This window comes from Emys orbicularis, chromosome 1 (genome assembly GCF_028017835.1).
Source record: "Emys orbicularis isolate rEmyOrb1 chromosome 1, rEmyOrb1.hap1, whole genome shotgun sequence".
Lineage (NCBI taxonomy): Eukaryota > Metazoa > Chordata > Testudines > Emydidae > Emys > Emys orbicularis.
Genome location: NC_088683.1, coordinates 347496606 through 347518975, shown reverse-complemented (window position 1 = coordinate 347518975; position 22370 = coordinate 347496606). Strand labels below are relative to the sequence as shown.

At 44.7% G+C, this 22370-nt stretch overlaps 1 protein-coding gene across 1 annotated transcript in view; it reads right to left on the bottom strand.

The window, feature by feature from the left end:
- Nucleotides 1-22068, bottom strand: part of ME3 (malic enzyme 3) — a 193726-nt gene extending 171658 nt beyond the window's left edge. The window contains exon 1 of the mRNA XM_065409015.1: nucleotides 21886-22068. Within this exon, the coding sequence (XP_065265087.1) occupies nucleotides 21886-22068 (183 nt within the window). The remainder of the gene's footprint in view (nucleotides 1-21885) is intronic.
- Between the last annotated feature and the right edge of the window lie 302 nt (nucleotides 22069-22370).

The window sequence follows — 22370 nt, the reverse complement described above, 5'->3', positions numbered from 1 at the left end:
AGTATACATAGGGCATTATTTTCAGAAAGAGCAGTGTTGTACCTGCAGTTAGCTGTGGGCATAAATGACAGCATGCACCCATTTAATTACCTGAATGCTTCCACAGATCCGAGAGTTTGACATGTATGGTACATTCTCTCATTTGCACAGCAAATTGCAAACAACATTTGCAGTTACAACACTGCACCCGTGACACTGGAGATTGGGCTGAGGCACTTCAAAACAAAACTAAACTAAATTCATAATGAAACAGTCCTCTAGGTGGGGATGTGAAGAGTTATTTGCCTAGGACTGAACCATGCCAATAATTAAAGGGGCTGACAAATATCTAATGCTGCAGAACATAATGCTGCTTTATCTGAAATATCTGTAATACTTCCCTTACAAGCCTTGTTATGCAACATAATAAAGACTTAACTGCGTGTTTTACAAATCTAAATACAGTTAATCTGTTTGGATGAGGGAGAGACAGGCTCGTCAATTCATAGTTTAATCCCGTGGAGAAAAATTCTCGGGGCCATATTGCTGATCACTTACCCATAATAAGCATGTTTATTGCAAACCCATCCTCGTTCCACACACAGAATGGGTCAAAAATGTACAGTCAGGGTGAGGTGAAGTGGAAAATTTTACCCATACAATATAAAAACAATGTTAAGATAGCATCCCTGCTAGGAGTGGTGCCTGAGCACTGCAACACATTTGGATCCCTCGAAGATTATACTGCAACACTGGCTGATGCTACATGCGATGGGAACAAAATCCATGATAAGTAGTGCCTTTAATCCATCCATTCACCAGCAATACGAAAACGAGGAAAAACCCTCTGAGAGAGCACTTTCCTCTGTCTCCCAGTTCATTCAATGCTTTACTCTGTCATATATTAAGTGTGCCCAGAGCCATGCAAAACAGAGAACAAGATGGTTCCTGTCTTGAAGAATTTACAATCCAAAAGTGTTTGCAATCTGGTTAGAGCATAAACATCCAGTGTAGTGACTGTCTTCTTATGTTTTGTACTAAGCTAAGCACTCTGTCAATGCTTAAAAAGATGATACATCATAAAGCAATCGCTCTTGGTTGGAAAGGATGATAAAAATGTTGAGTGCAGTAAATAAAACTATAGGGTGTAGGTTTGGGCTGGGGGCTGGCAGAACCTCTTTCTCTCTCTCTCTCTCTCTCTCTCTCACACACACACACACTCTCTCTCTCTCGCACACACACACACACCCCTACATCATATTTTAGGACTAAATTTAGTTTTTAGCACCTTTCAAAGTACAGAAGGCTTTGCTGTTTCAAACATTCTTAACAAAAAGAAATTACATTGAGGCAACAACATGTCGCCCAAGCATCAAAGATTTTAAAGATAGACATCCTCCCAAAAGTGAGGTTTAAAATGGAAAGGGGCCAGCTTATCTTCTCTGTTGAAGAACATTAAGAACAGAGAGCAGATAAGTTTGCTGTTGTGCTAGCTAAGCCTTCTATTGATGTAGGCCACTCACAGAATGAGAGAGAGAGCGCCCTACTAGTATGAAGTGTTTACCGTCCCCAAAGCCTTAACGGCTTGTCTGACCTGTTTCTATTCATGGCAGTTCTAAAATTAAGCTCCTCCAAAAGATACACAGGTCTGAATAAGGAGTTTGAGTTTTAATAATAGCTCCAATAAAACGGAGTAGCAGTCTAAAAAGCTTCAATTTTTCAGCCTGACTTACCTCCTAGGTTTTGCTTGTATAATATTCCTGGCTTCAAAATCCCCAGCTTAGTTAAAACAATCATTTGTCTTTTAGCTCACTGCTCCCTCTACACTGAATAGAGATAGGACAGTCTGTGATCCCGCATCATCTCTAATCACAGCTGCTTAGCCAAGGTTTCTCTTGCCCAGGGCACCACACAGCACTCAATGTCCAGTGGGGCATTGAAAAGGTGCATTTCAGCTAGAGAGTTGTGGGCCAGTTTTCCAGAGACTGCAGCTGCCCCAGTGCTACCAGTGGTAGAAGCACCAGGGGAGATAGGGCTTCCGCATTTTCAGCACTGTTCTAAAGCGCTGGGCACTGAACCTGCATGGAGCTGAAAATGCCAGAGTCCCATCTGCACTAGTGATTACACTGTTGCTAGCACTAGTGCCTCTGAAGAATGGGTACAACATCTTCTAGTACAGAAAAGGCCCAAGAGGTGCAAGTGGGAGAATTTGTCTTAAGGCAAAAATGCCTTCCTTTGACCAGACCAGGTGTGATGCATTAGGGCCCAGGATGGTGAGTCCCTTCCACACCTTAAGGAGCCAATCATCACTAGGCCTCACTTGTAGGAACCAGAGAAAGGAAAAATATACTGCCATTAGGAACACATTAGGTGTTATAAACAGTCATTCATGTCATTTGCCCCTCTCGGTGACAATGGAAATAACAGTCTATTTGATACACAAGTGTGTTGCTACACCCAAGGGCTCAATGCTGGTCCTCCTGAAATCAATGGGACTTTTGCCATTGCTTTCAATGAGATCAGGATTTGGCCCTAAGATTTGGTTCCGCCTCTTTAAACATGCTATACTTAACTCTCCTCCTTAACCATGATCCTGGATATTGAGGGTTCTGTATACTCCTGGGTATTAGAATAGTCAATATTTTATAAACAGGCGAAAATTCTGCTCTTGGACACTATTGTGTCTCCCACTGATATCAAGGTGCCAGGGACAGAACTTGGCCTTACATCCATGCACCTCAGCAAGCACAAATTCATTGCTTAAATAACCCCAATGCCACCTACCCCAAAACAAGCTGAAACTACTCTACAGTCAGCTACATTCATTGCAGCATAATGACAACTAATTTACTAGTTTGGCTTGCCCTAGGTATTTCATCCCTTATCAAAGGCAAAGTAAAAAATTTAGATGAATCATGTTTAGTCTTCTGCAGATGCCAGAATAACGGGTTTGGGGAGGAGATTACTGCTAACTGGGTCTTTGAAAATCTCCCCCATTATTTTGTTAAAAAAACAACATGCAGGCTTGGAGTTTAAGAAATGCTGTAAAGGTTTAGTAATTTTGCCCTAGTTGGCTCCAAAACAGGAACAAATTAATATCACTGTGAAATCCATGCTGATATTTTTTTTAAAAGAGCTTACATAATTTGACCACATCAGCAAATGAAAGAAAAGCAGAACAGAAACGATGCATGTGGTAATTAAAGATATCAGGATAAGGGTCAAGTTTAATGTCCAAAGTTATCCTATTTAAGGTCTATAAACTCATCTCGCATGTTTAAATCCAATCTGCCTTGAGATCAGTAAATCAAAGTCCAAAAGAAATCTAATGTAGATACCCTCTCATCTCAACATTATATTAAATAGCTATGGAAAAACAAGGGCAGAGTAGGCAGGAAGCAGAAACAAATGGAAAAATAAGTTGACTTCACATAATTAAACTTTTTACTGAAGGCTGCTACATAACTCCTTTTTCCATCATCCTCTGTAATGGATTTAAACTTTTTTATGGGCTGCTCCCACTAAAGAATAAACTTTAACACTGTATTTCTATTAGCAAGTAAGTCCCCAGGAATTGCTATCCCAAGGGCACGTAGGACTAAGGGGTGCTTCTCTCCATAAGCAAGGACTCTGAACATCAGGATCTGAATCCAGAGGGGTCTTGAGCATTCAGTAGCTCATAGGATCAGGCTCTAGGACAGTTCAAGAGTGGAATTAGTCAGGTTTCCCATGCCTTCATTCCAACACATTGTTTGTCTTTTCTTTCGAGTTCCCATCTTCTCCTTATGTAGCCGCAGCAGCTCTGAACCAACCCTACCAGCCAAAATGGTGGCAACATCAGTTAAGAGTTTAATGATGCTTTATGGCTGCCTACAAAGGGGGGCTCCAGAGAAATTCAGTTTGCATTCTTTCCATCCAAAACCAAGTCAGAGTTGCACCTGCTTACACCAGAGCTGCATCTGGCCCAGTGAGCACCAAATCTGTAAGGCACAAAGAACGAGACCGCAGAAGTCAATCTCAGACGTGAGTCTGCCACAAAACCAATGCAATAGCCCAGCCACTGAATCATCAATTACATCGGTATCTTTAAGAGAGGCACTAATGCGTGGCAAATCCAATGACATGTCTAGAACAAAAATAAACAAACAAACACCCCATCCCACCCCCACCTGTGTTCTCAACAGCCACTTGAAAATGAAAATGTTAAAATTCCAGGTGCATCGAACCCAGACTCATTATTTCTATTAATATTTCACTTACCAGTGTATGTTTTACAGCACATAATTCACAGAAGGTCAATGACAATGTTACACAGTATCTGTAATTACTGTGTGCTACTTATTAAGGGCCAGATCCAGAGCCCATGAGAAGCAATACAAAAAAAAATCTCCCATGGTCTTCAACTGGCTTTGGATCAGCTCCTAAGAGAAGAAGCTCTACAGGGACTCACCCCACATACAGAATTCAGAATTCAGCCCAAAGTCTTCCTCAGACATCATGAATCCATCAATTTCCCAGTGAACTCTACTGGTTGTTTGCCACTGACTTCAGGGGGGGCAGGCCCTAATAAAAGGTAATGTTGAATGTGCTATAACACACAGCTAGAGATACATTTAAAGTACAGTATTATGAAAACCGTTATTGCTGCACTTTTCAAATAATAGCTCATGTTGTTTTAAATGTGTTTCTCTTTTACACACACACAACACCTAGATTCAGCCCAGGCACAAAATGACTGAGCCTGGCTTGAAGAGAGCAAACTTTTCTTAAAGAAGAACTGTGGGGGTGGGGTAAAAAGCATAAGAAGTTGCCAAACTAGGGAACCTCTGTACTTTATGGGTTTTCATTTTTACAGTGTAACTTGCTTTCTAACCTGAGATTTCAATTTAAATTCCAGAGATGGTTTTTGGTCTGAGTTACAATTTTGTTCATTATTTTGTTCCAGTTTTTCTGTGTGTGAATTTATTGCCCTGTGAAAGTTGCCCTCTATTCTTATTTATTTGCAAAGGGATAATAATGAGCAAGCGCTTATCAGTCCACAGAACTGGTCCAGCACAAGCAGCAGGAGGACTAGCTTCCTCACACTGGCCTGTCAGAATGATTAAGGCCTAGTCTATGTGTAAAAGTTTTGCCACTATAGCTATACAGGCAAAACCCTCCGAGTGTTGACACAACTTATATCAGCACAAATGTGCTTTCGCTGGTGTAGCTCATACTGGCTCAGCAAGTGAAATAAGCTATCCCAGCACAAGCTTTTTTTGTTGATATAAACGTATCTGACACGAGGGCTTTTGGTAGCACAGAAACATCACAAAATCCCACCCTTAACTAACACTGCTAGGCTAGCAACCATTTCCAGTGTAGTCCCGGCTTAAGCCCTGATATACAAACACGACCTTTAGGGTGAACATGCAGGTCTCTCTCTGACCATTCAGTTCAGTCCAAATTCTTTATTGTTAGGGCATGTTAGGCTCCAAGGCCTAGTGTACATCGGGGATTTGCCCTGACTACAGCCACAGTTGCTGGTCAGCCACCAGGATAGCAGCATAGATGCTCACCCCTAGTGTAGACAAGTCATGCTGCTATTAGCACTTTGAAATGAGGGTAAGCGGCACCAGCTGGACTCCATGAAAATAAGGGTTAGCTAATACTGCTGCAGAGGGCTGCTAAACATTAGCCACCAAAACCTCATTCTCCACTACCGGATTTAAAAGCATCTGAGCGTTGCATTTTGTAAGTTTCATGGCATCAGTGGATTGAGAATCAAACACAAAACACATCACATTCCTCCAGTATTGCAGAGCATTGCATGAAGGGTCCCTGCAGCCACACGTGCATTTTCTTCCATTTTCCTGCGTACGTCAGTAACAAAATGCTAGGATGGTGCCTCTTGAACCAGGCTGCTGAGCAAGTATTTGGGGACAGCATGATCACATGTTATTGAAACATTGACCTTGCTTCCCGCTGTATTAGGATGTGTGCCAGCACATAGAGAGCATCTTTTGTGCTTTGTTCACAGCACCAAAGGACTTCTGAGAATGGATCTGGAACACATCAGAATAAACACAGGCCTGTGAAGCAAAGTATGGATGTAGATACAACTTCTCTGATGTGCGGGGGGAAGGGAGGTGTTGGCTCAAGAGTTGCTATATCAGTAGCCACACCTGTCACTGAGCATAGCTTGGCTTCCTTCACCATTAAAGAACTTTCAGTTAGGGTGCGGACAGTCAAAACACCTTCCAGGCTCGACTATGACAGACCCTGTATGGGTGTGCTAGCGTACGGGAGAGAATAAGGTACAAGACTATTCCTGTCCCCTTGTGCAGGAACTAATCTCATTCCTTATGCCCAAAGTGCATGCAACTAACCTCACCAACTGCACTAGCCTTCCCACAGGGAGACAACTGGGCAGGGCCACAGCCCTGCCTCCTCCTCTGCACCAGCCAAAGATTGCAGTAGAGCTACGCTGGTCTATGCTCCAAGATTCACTATGGTTAAGTCAGGCTCTATGCCCCCAGGAGTTTCTGCTGGAGCAGAGCCTCTCCCCAAACTCATGGTGTCAGATTTCACCGTGTCGCGATCACCGCCATTCTCCCTTCTACACAGCCTCTGTGTTTGTATGGTTTGATACCAGGAACAGACAGCAGGAACGTCCTAATCATTGTGATGGACACTTGAAGGAGAGGCAGCCTCTCAAATGGTCCCAACACATTTTGGACCCTAGAGACAAAGCACAACCCAAAATCGTATATTTCACCCGGAAGTAAAGATGTGACCAGGGCAGATCTCAGAGCACCAACATTATACCCTCCTAGGACCCCAGACTGAAGAGGAGAATGCACCGCATTCATCACCACCTACTTTTCAAGGGTAGCCCCAAGTAGAGAACACTGCAGTGATCCAGCCTGCAAGGGATTATGAGACAGGTAAGTGTTGCAAAGTCTATAGACAGGGAAGTTTACACTCTCCTAGCATGCCTTGGATACACATAAGAAGTACCAGAAGTGGCTGCCAAGTCAAAAGACAGAAGTGCTCACAAGCCAAACCCAGTTCGTGCCTTACGTAAGTTGCTTGTTCATAATACGATAAGCAGCATTTTAGATTGCTGTCGTCAGTTGCTTCCTACATTCAATATCCTTGACTCATCTTCTCTGTCCCAAAATGCTACAATCTGCCCTTAGCAGGAAATATTTGGAAGCGAACTAGAAGCTTCCCATTGTATATGCAGGGCCTTGTATAAACAGTGACAAAGCAGTGGTGGATCCGGAATGAAAGAGATCTCCCAGGATACAGAGGCTAATTCATCCTTACTGTAATGCCAATAAAGTCAATGGAGTTTCACCCAGGATGAATTTGGCCCAGCAATTGCAGAGCTGGAGGAGACATTTCTCTCCATGTCAAATATTAGCAGAGACTCGGCATGCTGCGTGCTCCACTAGCCAGCACCATGGATTATGAATGTATTAGCTCTAGACCAAACAAGGCTTAAAAAGTATAACCTTCTAGGAAACACAACTGCCTCAGGTATTGTTTGTTCCAGTCAGGGTAATCTCCTGGGGTACTGCAGGCTGAGGAATACAGTGATGGAAAAGCAGCCATCTGTTTGGCAGCCAGAAGGGGACTCCTTAAAAATCAAAAGCACAAGCTCAAAACTCTTCCTACACCTAGATCATCAACTGAATAGAAAGGATAGAGACCCTCCCCTCCCCACAGCTCAGAGCATAGATACAGAAGCCTACTGTGATTCAGTCTTAGCACCCACCCAGTCTCAGCACCCATCTTATACCATGCTCATCACCTTGATAGCCGGTCACCTCAATGCCTCATTTTGCCCTACACACACCCATCTTATTATTCTGGCTAATTTTAGGCTTAACCCCTTAAGTGCTGCCTCACCTATTTGGTAGCACCCACGTGGCTCCATGTGCACCAGGTTGTGTCACTGATTCCCAACATTCCAGTGGAATATTAGGGATGGGATACCCAGAAGCACTCAGCCTAACTCTGCACCCAGAGAGTGGATGGAAAAGCTTGAAAGAACACTCTGGCGTTCTAATGATTCGCCAGATTCCAGTGGTACATTCCAATGATGCTGCAGCAGAAACCAGCAGTGAAGGAGTTAATTTCCCTCCCCCTAACTGGGTTCATTCTTAAGTATCCAAACTAGTCAATTTGGTTTTGTATAAGTCCCCAAGATAGACTGCATGAAAAGTCCAAGAGGGCATCAGTGTACAGACAAACTATAATATATTAGCCAGACATAAAAGACCTCCTTCTACCCACTGCATCTGCACTGCAGCTGTCAGAAAAGCATGTTATCTATTCGAGAGGCTGACAGGAACAATAATGCCAATATTCTGCCATCCTCTAAAAAGTGCTCACTTCCAGATCATCATGTCTTTAGTGTTTGCAATGGCACATTTTCAAAGGAAAACATTGATTTGGCTCAAGAGTGGACATTTCAGCAAACTTCATGAGTAATCCCTAAGCTATCAACTGAATAATGCAGAACTTAAGGCAGTTTGGTGCGGGAGGAAAAAATACAATTGATTTTGGAAGCAATAACTTAATTCTTGAGCCTCCACAAATGTGTGGTCCAAGAGGGAGCTGTCTGGCTAATGAGTTTACACCTCTTGCAACTCAATTACCTGGCTAAATGCATTTGCACCCAGGGAGGCACAGCAGGTGGATTCACAACAGCCCTGGAAAAACTGGGGTGAATAGAACACATTTATGGATCAACGCAGCCATAATGTGCAACTGATAATAAGTAACAATCAGTAAACTGTCTTCTTACTTGAATTGCCCCAGTGCCAAAAGGCCCCAGACAAACCCTAGATGGCACAAGGAAGAGGATACAGCACCTGGCCATATGAAGGCTGTGTATCATGAGACAACTCTGGGGAAGAAAGTAGCAGGAAAAGGTGCCTCAGCCTCCTTAATAGAGTTCAAGATCCCCAGAGAAAAGTCTTCATGCTCAGCCAGGCACAGGTCGCACAGGAGTGCAGGTTCACCTCTAAATCTACCCAGCACCACCTTCTCCCCCTTCCGCTGATCACAGATAGGGCAGTCAGAGGAGCCAGGCCCTTTCCAACCCAATCTGTGCTGGCACTGCATTCTACATCCTTGCCACACGGCCCTTGCAAAGGGTCACACTGAAGATGCTACTGAAGTCGGTGTCTGTGACACAGATCACGGTTGCTTTTCTAGGGATAGACAGGCCTTACACCAAAGTGATGCAGGAGTTCTGCATCTTGGACAATGTCCCTTCTATACTGGATACTGTAGCTGTCATACAACCCCTGGAGGGGATCAAGGACAGAAAATACGGGGTATAGAGATACAAGACATAATTAATCCATCAGTGAGATAGCTGTTGGCCATCCAGGAGGGAAAGGCAGTGTTTATGACTGTGTTGGCTATAAATCCAGAATCCCTATGTCCTGCCATTTCCTCCCCTAGAGTCTTTACCCAGCTTACATCCTGAGTAGAAAGCCTCTGCTCTGTGTTGGCAGAAAGGGCTTTTGAGTGTTTAATCAGTAGCTCTTCCTGGAGGGGCATCATTTATGTGACTATGGTGTTGATTTTGGATCTGAGTAGTTAGATTCCTCTTGCTCCCTTATTTTCTAAGCCATTTTTCCCACCACCTCTGCCTGTCCCAAATCCTGGGGATTTGGACACTCTCCAAAGATATCTGAAAATAGACTGTGTTTATACTGTGCATGCAGGCCTCTAACATACATAAAGTGATGACATCTGTATATATCTAGTGGGTGCATCAGCTCAGTCATAAGAATAACCATACTGAGTCAGACTACTGGTCCATCTTGTGCAGTATCCTCTCTTCCAACGGTGGCCAGTGCCATATACTTCAGAAGGAACGAACAGGGCAATTACCAAGTGGTCCATCCCCTATCATCCAATCCCAGCTTCTGGCAGTCGGAGGTTTAGGTACACCTAGAGCATGGGGTTGTGTCCCTGACCATCTTGGCTTATAGCCATTGATAGACCTATCCTCCATGAACTTATCTAATCCTTTTTTTGAACCCAGTTATACTTTTGGCCTTCACAACATCCCTTGGCAAGGAGTTCCACAGGTTGGCTGTCTTATCTGAAGAAGCACTTCCTTATGTTTGTTTTAAACCTGGCGCCTATTAATTTCATTGGGTGAGCCCTGGTTCTTGTGTTATTAAAAGGGGTAAATAACACTTCCCTAGTCATTTTCTACACTCAGTTCATGATTTTATAGACCTCTATCATATCCCTGTCAAGTTCAGAGGAATAATAAGGTTATTTTTGCTCCTCTAAAGAGACAAAACACATGGCTTATCACTTCAATTCAAACAGCACTGGGTTGGTTTAGATTAAAAGTAAAACAAGTTATTAAGAAAAGGAGATAGGACTTTTAGTGAGTTCAAGTATAAAGGATAAAATTAGAAATGGTTACAAGCAAATAAAAGTGAAAAGCACTTTCTAGAGATTAAGATTTAACAAAACTACAGACTTGGTTCAAGGTAAGATTCTTACCACTCTTCTTTCCAACGAGATGTATGACTACACGCTGGGTCAGGATCTCCCACAAAGACAAAGTGCTCAGTATCTTTGTCTTCTTAGGTGAAAGATAACTTGGGGTTCTTTGCCTATCCGTTTTATAGTCCAGTGACCCTTTGAAATGGATTCTTCTGAAGGTTACCCCCCCAAGATAAAGTTCATTCAAGCTGTGAGGAAGGAGACATGGGATCTGGTGGTGAAGGAAGTTCCATGGTGGTTTCTTCCCTCACTGGTGTTTGCTAAAATGCAGATTGATCCGTTCCTGCCCTCTGCCGATGCAAATGAATGGCCACTTGACGTGTGATGTTTTGCTAATTTAGGCCTCATCATTTTGTATGTACAGTTGGGATCATGTTTTCCAATGTGCATTACTTTTTAGTGAGATCCCTTTGTTACTCTTCGCAGTCAGCTTTGGACTTAATTCTCTTGAGTAATTTTGTATCATCTGCAAATTTTGCCACCTCACTGTTCATCCCCTTGAATGGGAGAGGTCCCAGTACAGATCCTCGGGGGACCCCACTACTTACCTTTCTCGATTGTGAGAACTGACCATTTATTTCTATCCTTTGTTTCTTAACTTTTAACCAGTTACTGATCCATGAGAGGACCTTCCCTGTTATCCATGCTTACTTTCCTTAAGAGCCTTTGGTGAGGGCCCATGTCAAAGGCCTTCTCAAAGTCAAGTACACTGTATCGATTGTTTCACCCTTCTCCACATGCTTGTTGACACCTCAAAGAAGTCTAATAGATTAAAGCATGATTTTTCTATAAAACAACACGTTGACTCTTCCCCAACATATCATGTTCATCTATGTGTCTGATAATTCTGTTCTTTCCTATAGTTTTAACCAATTTGCCTGGTACTGAAATTAGGCATACTGGCTTATAATTGCCAGGATCACCTCTGGAGCCCTTTTCAAATGAGTGTTACATTAGCTATCCTCCAGTATCTGGTACAGAGGTTGATTTAAGTGATAGTTACATACCACAGTTAGTAGGTATGCAATTTTGTATTTGAGTTCCTTCAGAACTCTTGGATAAATACACTGGTCCTAGTGACTTATTACAGATTAATTAAACAATTTGTTCCAAAACCTCCTCTATTGACACCTCAGTCTGGGAATCCTCTGAGGGGAAGACTGATGCAAAGAATTCATTTAGCTTCTCCACACTGGCTGGTCTTCTTTGAGTGCTCCTTTAGCACCTCAATGGTCCGGAGGCCCTACCAACTGTTTGGTAGGCTTCCTGCTTCTGATGTACTTAAATAACTTCCCTGTTAGTTTTTCTGTCTTTAGCTAGTTGCTCTTCAGATTCTTTTTTTGCATGCCTAATTATACTTTTACACTTGATTTGCCAGAGTTTATGCTCTCTCTATTTTCCTCAGTAGAATTTGACTTCCATTTTTGTAAAGATGCCTCTTTGCTTCTAACCACCTATATTACTTTGCTGCTTAGTCACAGGGCCTTTTTAAAAAAAATTATTTATGGTATAAATTTAATTTGAGCCTCTATTATGGTGTTTTTAAATTGTCTCCATGCAGTTTGCAGGCATTTCACCCTTGTGACTATTCCTTTTAATTTCCATTTAACTATCTTCTTCATTTTTGTGTAGTTAAATGCTACTATGGAAAATGCAAAAGAAACTCACCAATATGAATGTTAAATTTAATTACGTTACGGATGCTATTACTGAGCAGTTCAACTATATTCACCTCACGGACTAGTTCCTATGCTCCACTTAGGACTAAATCAAGAATTGCCTCTCCCCTTGTGGACTCCATGATTAGCTGCTCCAAGAAGCAGTCATTTATGGTGTCTAGAAATTTTATCTCTGCATCCACTCCTGACGTGACATATATCCACTCAAATATGAGGATAGTTGAAATCCCCCATTATTACTGGATTTTCTGCCTTTGTAGCCTCTCTATCTCCCTGAGCATTTCATAGTCACTATCACCATCCTGGTCAGATGCTCAGTAGTTTATTCCTACTGTTATACTCTTATTATTCAAGCATGGCATTTCTATCCATAGAAATTCTATGGTACAGTAAGAGTCATTTAAGATTTTTACTTTATTTGACTCTGTGCTTTCTTTCACATACAGTGCTACTCCCCCACTAGTGTGACCTACTCTTTCATTCCTATATATTTTGTACCCTAGTCGTCAAGTTGCAGTGGCTCAACAGCATGTGTACCAACCTCAGGGCAGACTGTTAAAAACCAGGGCACAAACCCCAAATTGGCTATGAGTTCTGTACTTAGAACCAACCAATTACAAAGTGCAAACTCATCACACACTATAACAGCCTAAACATGGAGTCACAGACAGTCCCCTTGGGTACTCCAGTCTGTCTTGCCACCCAGGTGAGCATGCCTTTGTGATATATGGTCCCTTACCCAAGGATTACAGCAATATTCAGGTTGCTCCCAATCCTAGAGGACCAGTCACTTACTCCAGGTCAATTGAACTTAAGATCTCACACCAAAGACAACACTTGTAGCCAATCCTGTAATAAACTATATACAGGTTTATTAATAGGAAAATTAAATAGGAGAGTTCTTTACAAGGTTAAAGCAGGCAAACATATACACACACAAATGAGTCCCAATCTTACCTTTCAAAAAGTAATAAAAGCTTCTATGATAAGAAAACTCTATATGTCCTTAGGGCTAACCCAGGCTACGCACTGGGGATCTTTTGCTTATGCCTAGTAATCCTTGCCCACAGAATCCAAGCAGCATAAAGATATAGTTCCTCCTTGTTAGGGCTTTTTATTCCATTCCCTACTTCTCCTTTGAATGGCAAACTCAGCTGGTGGGAGGAATTCATTAAGTCTCATCTTCATGGCGGGAGGGGAGAGAGTAAACAACAAAGGCTACATCTACACTACAGCCGGGATCGACGCTCTGACATCAATCCACCGGCGGTCAATTTAGTGGGTCTAATGAAGACCCGCCAAATCGACAGCAGATCGCTCTCCACTTGACCCCTGTACTTTACCCCCGATGAGAAGAGTAAGGTAAGTCGATGGGAGAGTTTCTCCCATTGACCCCCTGTGGTGTAGACCCCGCGGTAACTCAACCTAACGTACATTGACTCCAGCTACATTATTCACATAGCTGGAGTTGCGTAGCGTAGGTCGACTTACCGTGGTAGTGTAGACATAGCCAAAGTCTTTTGCCCTCTTTAATGTTCCACTCTAGTCCATCTAGTGTTGATGGGCCTTCCTTGACAGGCAGGACATAACACCTTATGTTGGAGATCTGCATTCACACTAATTAGGGCATGTCTACACTTGCCATTTAAAGCGTAAAAATCCCTTTTTTGCACAAAAATTGTGGGAGCGTCTACACTTGCCAATGACTTCTTGCGGTGAAACTCGGAAGCTTCGCCACAAACAGAAAACCACCTCCACGAGAGGGGAACAGTTCTTACCGCTAATCCTTTCGCGGTGATGTGCAAGTGAAGACACATTCTTCCTGTTTAAATAGCTTTTAGCCTCCGGAGGATATCCCACAGTGCCTAGGGTGATCACTCTGGCCACAGCTCTGCTCCTCTAACGCCAGGTAAACAGACGTCCACCCCTCCCCCTGTAAAGCCCTGGGAACTTTGAAACTCCCTTTCCTGTTTTGTTTGCAAGTGCTCATCTGGCCAAGTGACCATGGCTGCTCCATGGGGAAAAAAATTCCCCGCTTGGACCCTACGCTCACTCCCCCTTCCCACAAGACCTATCATCAAAATGGAGAGAGCTGCAGTATGGGATAGCTGCCCTCAGTGCGCTGCTCTCATCGGTGATGGAAGTGCTGCAAATGTAGACACTATCTGACGCCTGTGGAAGTGAGTGAGTACACAAACCAGCGCTTTTCTTTCACTGGTTCCCTATCACCGGTGAAACTGACAGCGCAAAAACTCTGCAAGTGTAGACATAGCCTTAATGTCTCTCTCCTGTCTGGGGATCTACACGGTTATAGAGACTTACAATGCTACTGCTCAAATATTATGTTACAATATGGGATCCAGATGTTATAAATGAGATTAATTCAAAGCATTCAGTAACGTCTAAACACAAATACCTATTTAAACAATACTAACACACAGATGACCCAGACTGGTTCCAGCTATGCCTTTGTCAGTGTTCAGTGGAGATATGGGGAACCTGGCATGAGCTGGTACCTGGTCTGCCAGCGTCACACTGGTATCACCATGTTCCACTGATTATCCTCATTCCACCAGGTATCCACAATGCCTATTATATCAATAACCTCATTTAATGCCAGGTCGTCTAGTTCATCCATCTTAGTATTAAGACTTCTGTATGCAGTGTTGTTGTAGCCATGTTGGTCCCAGGATACTAGAGAGACAAAGTGGGTGCGGTACCATCTTTTGTCGGATCAACTTCTATTGGTGAGAGAGACAAGCTTTTGACATTACATAGAGCTGTACAGCGCTGCATAAATGCAAAAGCTTGTTTCTCTCACTAACAGAAGTTGGTCCAATAAAAGATGGTACCTCACCAACCTGGCCTCTCTATTTAGACTTCTAGCTTTTGTATATAAGCACTTGTACATTTTGTCAATATTCAGTTACTTGCTTTCATGTGTTATATGTAAATGGGACTCTTTTACATTTGACTGTTCCTCACTGCCTCCTACCTGTACTTTACCAACTTCTTTCCTACCCTTTTTACTAGGATATAGAGTTCCCCCTTTACTAAACTCATCCCTGAGGATTTAATCCCGTATGCTCGACCCGTGTGCTCCCCTGCACATCGGCTTTCCCCCAACTCTTAGTTTAAAAAATCCTCTACAACTCTTAATTTTACATGCCAGCAGTCTGGTTCCATTTTTGGCCCATCCTTCTTGTACAGGTTCCTTCTTTCCCACAAGGTTCCCCAGTTTCTAATCAACTTAAAACCCTTTGCCTGATACCATCATCTCATCCACACATTAAGACCCTGAAGTTCTGCCTGTCTTTCTGGCCCTAAGGGTTGAACTGAAAGTATTCCAGAAAATGCTACCATGGAGGTCCTGGACTTTAATCTCTTACCTAGCAGCTTAAATTTGGCCTCCAAGACCGCTCTCCTTCCTTTCCCTGGGTCACTGGTACCTATACATACCAAAACCAGTACGGCTCCTCCCCAGTACAGCACACAAATCTGTTTAAGTGTCTCATGAGATCCACAACCTTTGCACCCAGCAGGCAATTTACCATGTGGTTCTCCTGGTCATCACAAACCCAGCTATCTAGATTTCTAATAATCGAATCCCCCATTACTATTACCTAGCTCAGGGGTTCTCAAACTTCATTGCACCGCAACCCCCTTCTGACAACAAAAATTACTACACGACCCCAGGAGGGAGGACCAAAGCCTGAGCCCACCTGAGCCCTGCTGCCCTGGGTGGGGGGGCCAAGCCCAAGCCCCACTGCCCCAGGCCGCGGGTAGGATGACCAGATAGCAACTGTGAAAAATCGGGACAGGGGGTGGGAGGTAATAGGAGCCCATATAAAATAAAGCCCCAAATATCGGGACTGCCCCTATAAAATCAGTACATCTGGTCACCCTAGCTGGGGGGCCAAAACCAAATGCCAGCCCCAGGCAGGGGGCCTGTAACCTGAGCCCCACCACCCAGTGCTGAAGCCCTTGGGCTTCGGCTTGGGTCCTGGCCGGCTTCAGCCCCGGACCCCAGCAAGCCTAAGACAGCCCTGGCGACCCCATTACAATGGGGTCACGACACACTTTGGGGTCCCGACCCACAGTTTGAAAACCGCTGACCTAGCTCGGCCTCGTATCTGGAGTTCCCTCCCCTTCAGGGCTAACCTCAATGCGAGAGGAGACCATGACATCATCGAGAAGGACAGCTCACAGCCCCAGATATGGGATTGTTTCCCTCTGCTCCAGCTTGCTGTTCTCCTTCCCTGAGACTTTCATCCTCCTTAACAGCACAAAGTCTGTGAGGCTGGTGGGGATACTGCTCTATTGTGTCCCTGAAAGTCTCTTCTATGTACCCTTCTGTCTCCCTTAGCTCCCACAGTGCAGCCACTCTGGCCTCGAGAACCCATACTATGTCTCTGAGGGCCACAAGCTGCTCCTACCATATGCACACATACAGTAACTCCCCACTTAACGTCCTCTCGCTTAACATTGTTTCGATCTTACGTCCCTGCTCAATTACAGAACATGCTCCATTTAAAGTTGTGCAATGCTTCGCTATAAGGTCATTTGGCTGCCTACTTTGTCCACAGCTGGCAGCCCCCAATCAGCTCCTCTACGCCCCCTCCACCCCCAGTGCCTCCCGCCTGCCGGCAGACCCCACAGATCAGCACCTTCCCCCTCCTCCCCCCACCTCCTGCCCGCGGCAATCAGCTGGCTTGCAGCGTTCAGGAGGGAGGAGGGAGGAGCAAGGACTCGGTGCGCAGGCTCCCCCTCCCTCCCCTGCTTCCCGAACGCCGCAAACCAGCTGATTGCCGTGGGCAGGAGGCAGGGGAGGAAGGGGGGAGCCTGAGTCCTCGCTCCTTCCCCCTCCCTCCTGCCCCTGAACGTTGCAAGCCAGCTGATTGCCGCGGGCAGGAGGGAGGGGAGGGAGGGGGGAGGTGCGAGGACACGGCGTGCGCAGTAAAGGGGGAGGAGGGGGGAAGAAGAGGCGGGTTAAGGGTGGGGGCTTGGAGGAAGGGGGGCCGTGGGCGGGCTGAGGGTTGAGCCCCCCGCCCCTGGTGCTTGCAGAGTAGGGGAAGCTGCCGCTGCTGCTGCACAACGTACTTCTCCTAGCCTACAGCACCTTCAGCCTCCTTGCCTGCCTCATTGTCTCCAGTGCCAGTGGGCTGTGCCTGTGTGGGGTAAGGCGGGGGCACCTCCCAACTATTGTACTTTACTGTACCGTATGGCCAAAAAAATTTTCCCTGGAACCTAACCCCCCCATTTACATTCATTCTTATGGGAAACTGGATTCGCTTAACATCGTTTCACTTAAAGTTGCATTTTTCAGGAACATAACTACAACGTTAAGTGAGGAGTTACTGTACATTTCTGGAATGTTGCATTCAAATTTGTTACATTAGTATTGCTACAAACAACTCCAAACACCCTCCCTGTCTTAGAAATACAGCTCAATGTAAATGTATACAGCTAGGAACAAGGAATGTAGGCCATATTTACAGGATGGAGGACTCTACCTGGGAAGCAGTGACTCTGTAAAAGATTAGGGGATTGTGGTGGAGAATCAGCTGAACATGAGCTCCTAGTGTGACACCGTGGCCAAAAGAGCTAATGTGATCCTCGGATGCATAAACGGGGGAATCTCAAATAGGAGTAGAGAGGTTGTTACTTCTGTATTTGGCACTGGTGCAGCCACTGCTGGAATATTGGGTCCAGTTCTGGTGCCCACAATTCAAGAAAGATGTTGATAAATTGAAAAGGGTCTAGAGAAGAGCCACGAAAATGATTAAAGGATTAGAAAACCTGCCTTATAGTGACAGACTCCAGGAGCTCCATCTATTTAGCTTAACAAAGAGAAGGTCAAGAGTGATGATTACAATCTATAAGGACATAAGTCCGGCGCACCCAGGCAATTTAAATGACTGCTTTTGAAAATCCCACCAATGGCTTCTTAGGCAACTTGAGCATGGCTAAAATCCCTTGGGCGTTCAACTACCACTTGAACCCCTAGATAGTGGCCCAAATGGCTATCTGCATCTGCCCAAGCTTTTGAAAATGTTAGCAAATGTGTGTAGACACCATCCCTTATGTGTTTCATGTTCTACTTCTGCCACGTTCAAGGACAGGAAATTAAAAGCTGCTATATCTGCACTTTTTAAAAACCCAGTGACTAATTCCTCTCTCCTCCCCTCCATCTATTTTTGAGGCTTTTCTATCAATTTGAGGGCAGTAACCTCATTGTATTGCCTCAGTAGGCCAAGGGTGCCCTAGCACCTTGAGTGATTTTGGATGGGAGGAAATGCAGTAACATTTACAGAAGGGGAGAACGGCAGCACTTGGAGAGCATAGGATGACACAGGAGTAAGATTGTGAAAATCCCAGCATCTTGTGCGCAGCCGAGCCCGAACTTTCAAATAGCTTGGATGCCGGTCTTGAAATCATGTTTTTAAGCATCCAGCCATGTTGTTCTTTGAAAGTGTCCCTTGTTGTAGGTGTGTCTAAAGCTGGCTGCTCAAATCCTCTGCAGGGTATCCAAAAGAGGCCACTTGAAAATTCCTTGCCATGTGTCTTTCTCCAAAGCCACATAGGAAGTCAGTGACAGAACTGGTAGCAGAACCTAGGCCTCCTGAATCCCAGTCCTCTGCCTTAGCCACAAGACCATCTTTCCTTTGTGCTTGCTGAAAGAGGTTGCAATATGTCCAACTCAGGCAGGATATACTGGCGCACTTTTAAGTCATAAAGATTTGCAAATTGGTGGTAAATATCTATCATAAGGATTTGAGACCCCCAAAAGTTAAAGCTCCAGCCACCACATCCCAAGCTCTAGATATCCTCGACAAATACTTAGAAATAAAATTCTTGGGCTTTGCAGTCTCCCCTGAATATCAGTCGATTCAGGCTATTTTAGGCAAAAGGGCAGGTGTGAGTTTCAAGTTTGAAAGGCCCTCACAGAGAGCCCAGACAACAGCTCCCTTTGTATTAAACCAATAGAGCTCAACCCTTTACACTGGTTACTAAACTAACTCACTCACCATGTGACTCTGCTGCAAAGAGACAATTTTTTGCCCAATGGGGTCCTAAGCCATTAATGTAGACGTCAAACCCCACACCTTAAACGTCACCGGGGAGCTATTAGGCTACCACAGCAGCCAATACAGAGTGTAGAGCACCAAGGTGCTCATTACACAGTACGACACCACATTTCTGCTATCTGAAAATGCAAGAGCATCTGGAAACCTAACCAGACCCCTAACTGCCAAATTCACATAAAAACAGCAGACTCAGACCTGAAAGCAAAGCAGCAGCTATGATTCTTATCACATAGCATTCCGTGATCACAGATAAGTTGGATAAACTGCCTGGAATATCCCACCTCAAATGAAGATAGTTTATTCTTTAGTAATTATAATATTCTGTGCTATGTCCAATAAAGAAATAAAAGCCTGTTCTGAATTACTCAGAAAGAACAAAGTACATAGCTCCAGTTTACTGGAGAGCCATATACAGGTATATATATATATATATAAACTATGGACCATAATGAGCAGATCTTCCCTACCTCACAGGGGTGTTGTAAAGATAAATGCATGAAAGATTGTGAGGCGCTCAGCTCTTATCCTAACAGGGCCATATAAGTACCTAAGATAGAGATAGGCAGAAACATGGAATTTGAAACTGAGGTGTTGCACATTGTAACATATTTCACCACTGACAGAAGTTCTTCTTCTCCCCTTCCTCTGCATGCATCCAAGTACATTAATTCTTAACAAGAGTCTTCCATAGGACTCATGGAAGAAAAAAAACCCTTCACAAAAGGTTTGATTCTTAAGGAAGTACCCAATGGGAGCTTAGCCATTGACTTCAACGGGAGTAGGATCATGTTCTAAAGAAATATCATGTAGAGATGATTTGTACCGGGTGTGCGAGCCATGCCAATTTGAAGCAATACTATATAGCATCATACCAAGTGATTCACTTTCAAAGGTTAAGGTAATCATTATTCAGTAATAATCAATACATGTAATCTCAGTAGCAACACCAGATATTTTGCTCTGCATAAAGTACTATTGCACAAGGCTAGATGACAAGATAGCATCTGAACAAAACATATCTGCAGTGCTTTAGCAGTAGCAATTGATCAGTGTTCATGTATAGCTGACAATGTTCATAATCTTTTCAGCCTCACAGATTTTGCCATAGAGTGATTCAAAATGACGCAGAAGTCCAGAATCCTAATATATAGATAATCTGCAAAGCTGCATATGCAGAACTGCCTTGAGTCATAGTGCTCCTATATATTTGGGGATGCAAAATCATATATATTAAAATAGCACCTGAAGGCCCCGGCCCATTGCACTAGGCACTGTACAAACATTAAAATAAAATATGGTCCCTGCCCCAGATAGTTTACAATCCAAGTACGAGACAAGAGATAATGGGTGGATACAACAGACAGCAGCAGTATAAGGTAACAGACAATTTTGATCAGTACAAAAGTGTTCACAGCACGTTAACTATCTAATCATTGCCAAGTTTAGGGTAGGCATGATTTCTAAAAGAGCTAAAGTATTTTGAATAATTAGTAACAATATTAAGGTAAAAAAACTGAACCCAACGTTGCTGAAACAGACACATTTATATGATTCTCAAATTAAATCTAAAATATGGAGCTGTATGATTCATAGCTAAATTACTTTCAGGTCCTATTTTGGATTCCCTGTGAGTTCTTCCCGAGTAAGGAATGCAGAATAGGATACCCTGCGATTAAGTTGGTCTATGGTTGCTCAAGCAATGGAATCAAGACTTCCTCTTCCACATGGGAAATACTATTTAGGGCATAGAACAGACAGCTATAAACCCATTCAAGAGACGCTTAAAAACCAAACGAAGCCAAAGCAAACAAACTCAAACTTGCTTGTCTTAATGCAAAGAAATAAATGTCTGGTTCTATATCTAACTACCAAGTACTGGGAAATGCATTGCAGTATCCTACCTGTTAGAAATGGTCTTTTAAGGAGCTATCATATTTTCCCCCTACACTAATTTTTGGTTCAATGGAGTTCTTTTGGATAATACACACTCGATTCAGTTAAATGTGTACCTGGCACAAGGGGGCCCCAATCGGGTCGGAGTGTTACCACAATACACACAGAAAGAGAGAAATGGGAGACTGCCCCAGAATGAAAAGGCAAGTGTCTGTGGCCATACCTAGGCCAATCAGAAAGTGAACGGTTCTGAGAGGTGATGGGAGGGAAATTTAAACGCACACCTGGGTTATGTTATTTCACCCAACTCGTGACCCGAGCTGGAACCATTCCCGGGCTACACTCGGGTCATTCTGCGGACAGCTGAGTTCCTGTCCTGTCCGCGGCCGGACCCCACGCACCAATCAAAGCCGCTGCTATAAAAGCCGGCTGCAAGGCCGGGGTTTGATTGGTTAATGGCACGCGGAGGGCCCCCGGCGTGCTCCATCCCATAACAACAATAGCCAAGTAGCCCATAGCCCCTGGGTCTCTAGCTGTGCCCCGAGCACCCGCTCCGGAGGAGTTTGGCACACGTGCTCCCGCGCACGATCCCAGCCGAGCCCGTGGGGCCGCTCTGCAGTGTGGACGCGGTGCAACATCCACGGAGCTCGCCGGGCCAAGCACCCCACGGCCGGGGCGTGGGGCAGGCTCCAGGGCTGGCAAGGCGGGGCACGTACCTTGTTGAGATGGGGGTTCCTGGTGATGTCGTAGCCTCTCTTCTTGGTGGCCTTGGAGGGGGCGCCCCGGGCTTCCCCCGAATGGCAGCCTCTGCTCAGCGGGGGGCTCAGGAGAGGCAGCCACTGGCTCGCCCCCGCCACCCGCAGCAGGCGGCGCCCAGCTCGGTTGCAAAGCGGTATCATCGCCTCGGGAGCCCGGCTCCACCTGGTCGGTGCAAGCCCCAGGCAGAGCGGTCAGCGAGGCAGCTTTCCCCAGGTACCTGCAACGGTGGGGGAGACCTGGGGACCTGCAGAGATGGGGGGCAATCCGGGGGTGGGGGACCTCACCACCAGCTCTGGCCCAGGGGCGGGTCTGGAGCGGGTGCTGCTCGCTGCTGGTTCCCAGGCAGCGCAGGGCTCCGGGCTCATCACCCAGCACCAGCAAGTACCTCAGCTCCTGGAGCGACCCTGCAAAAGCGAAAGCAAACCCAGGAAGCAGATCAAGT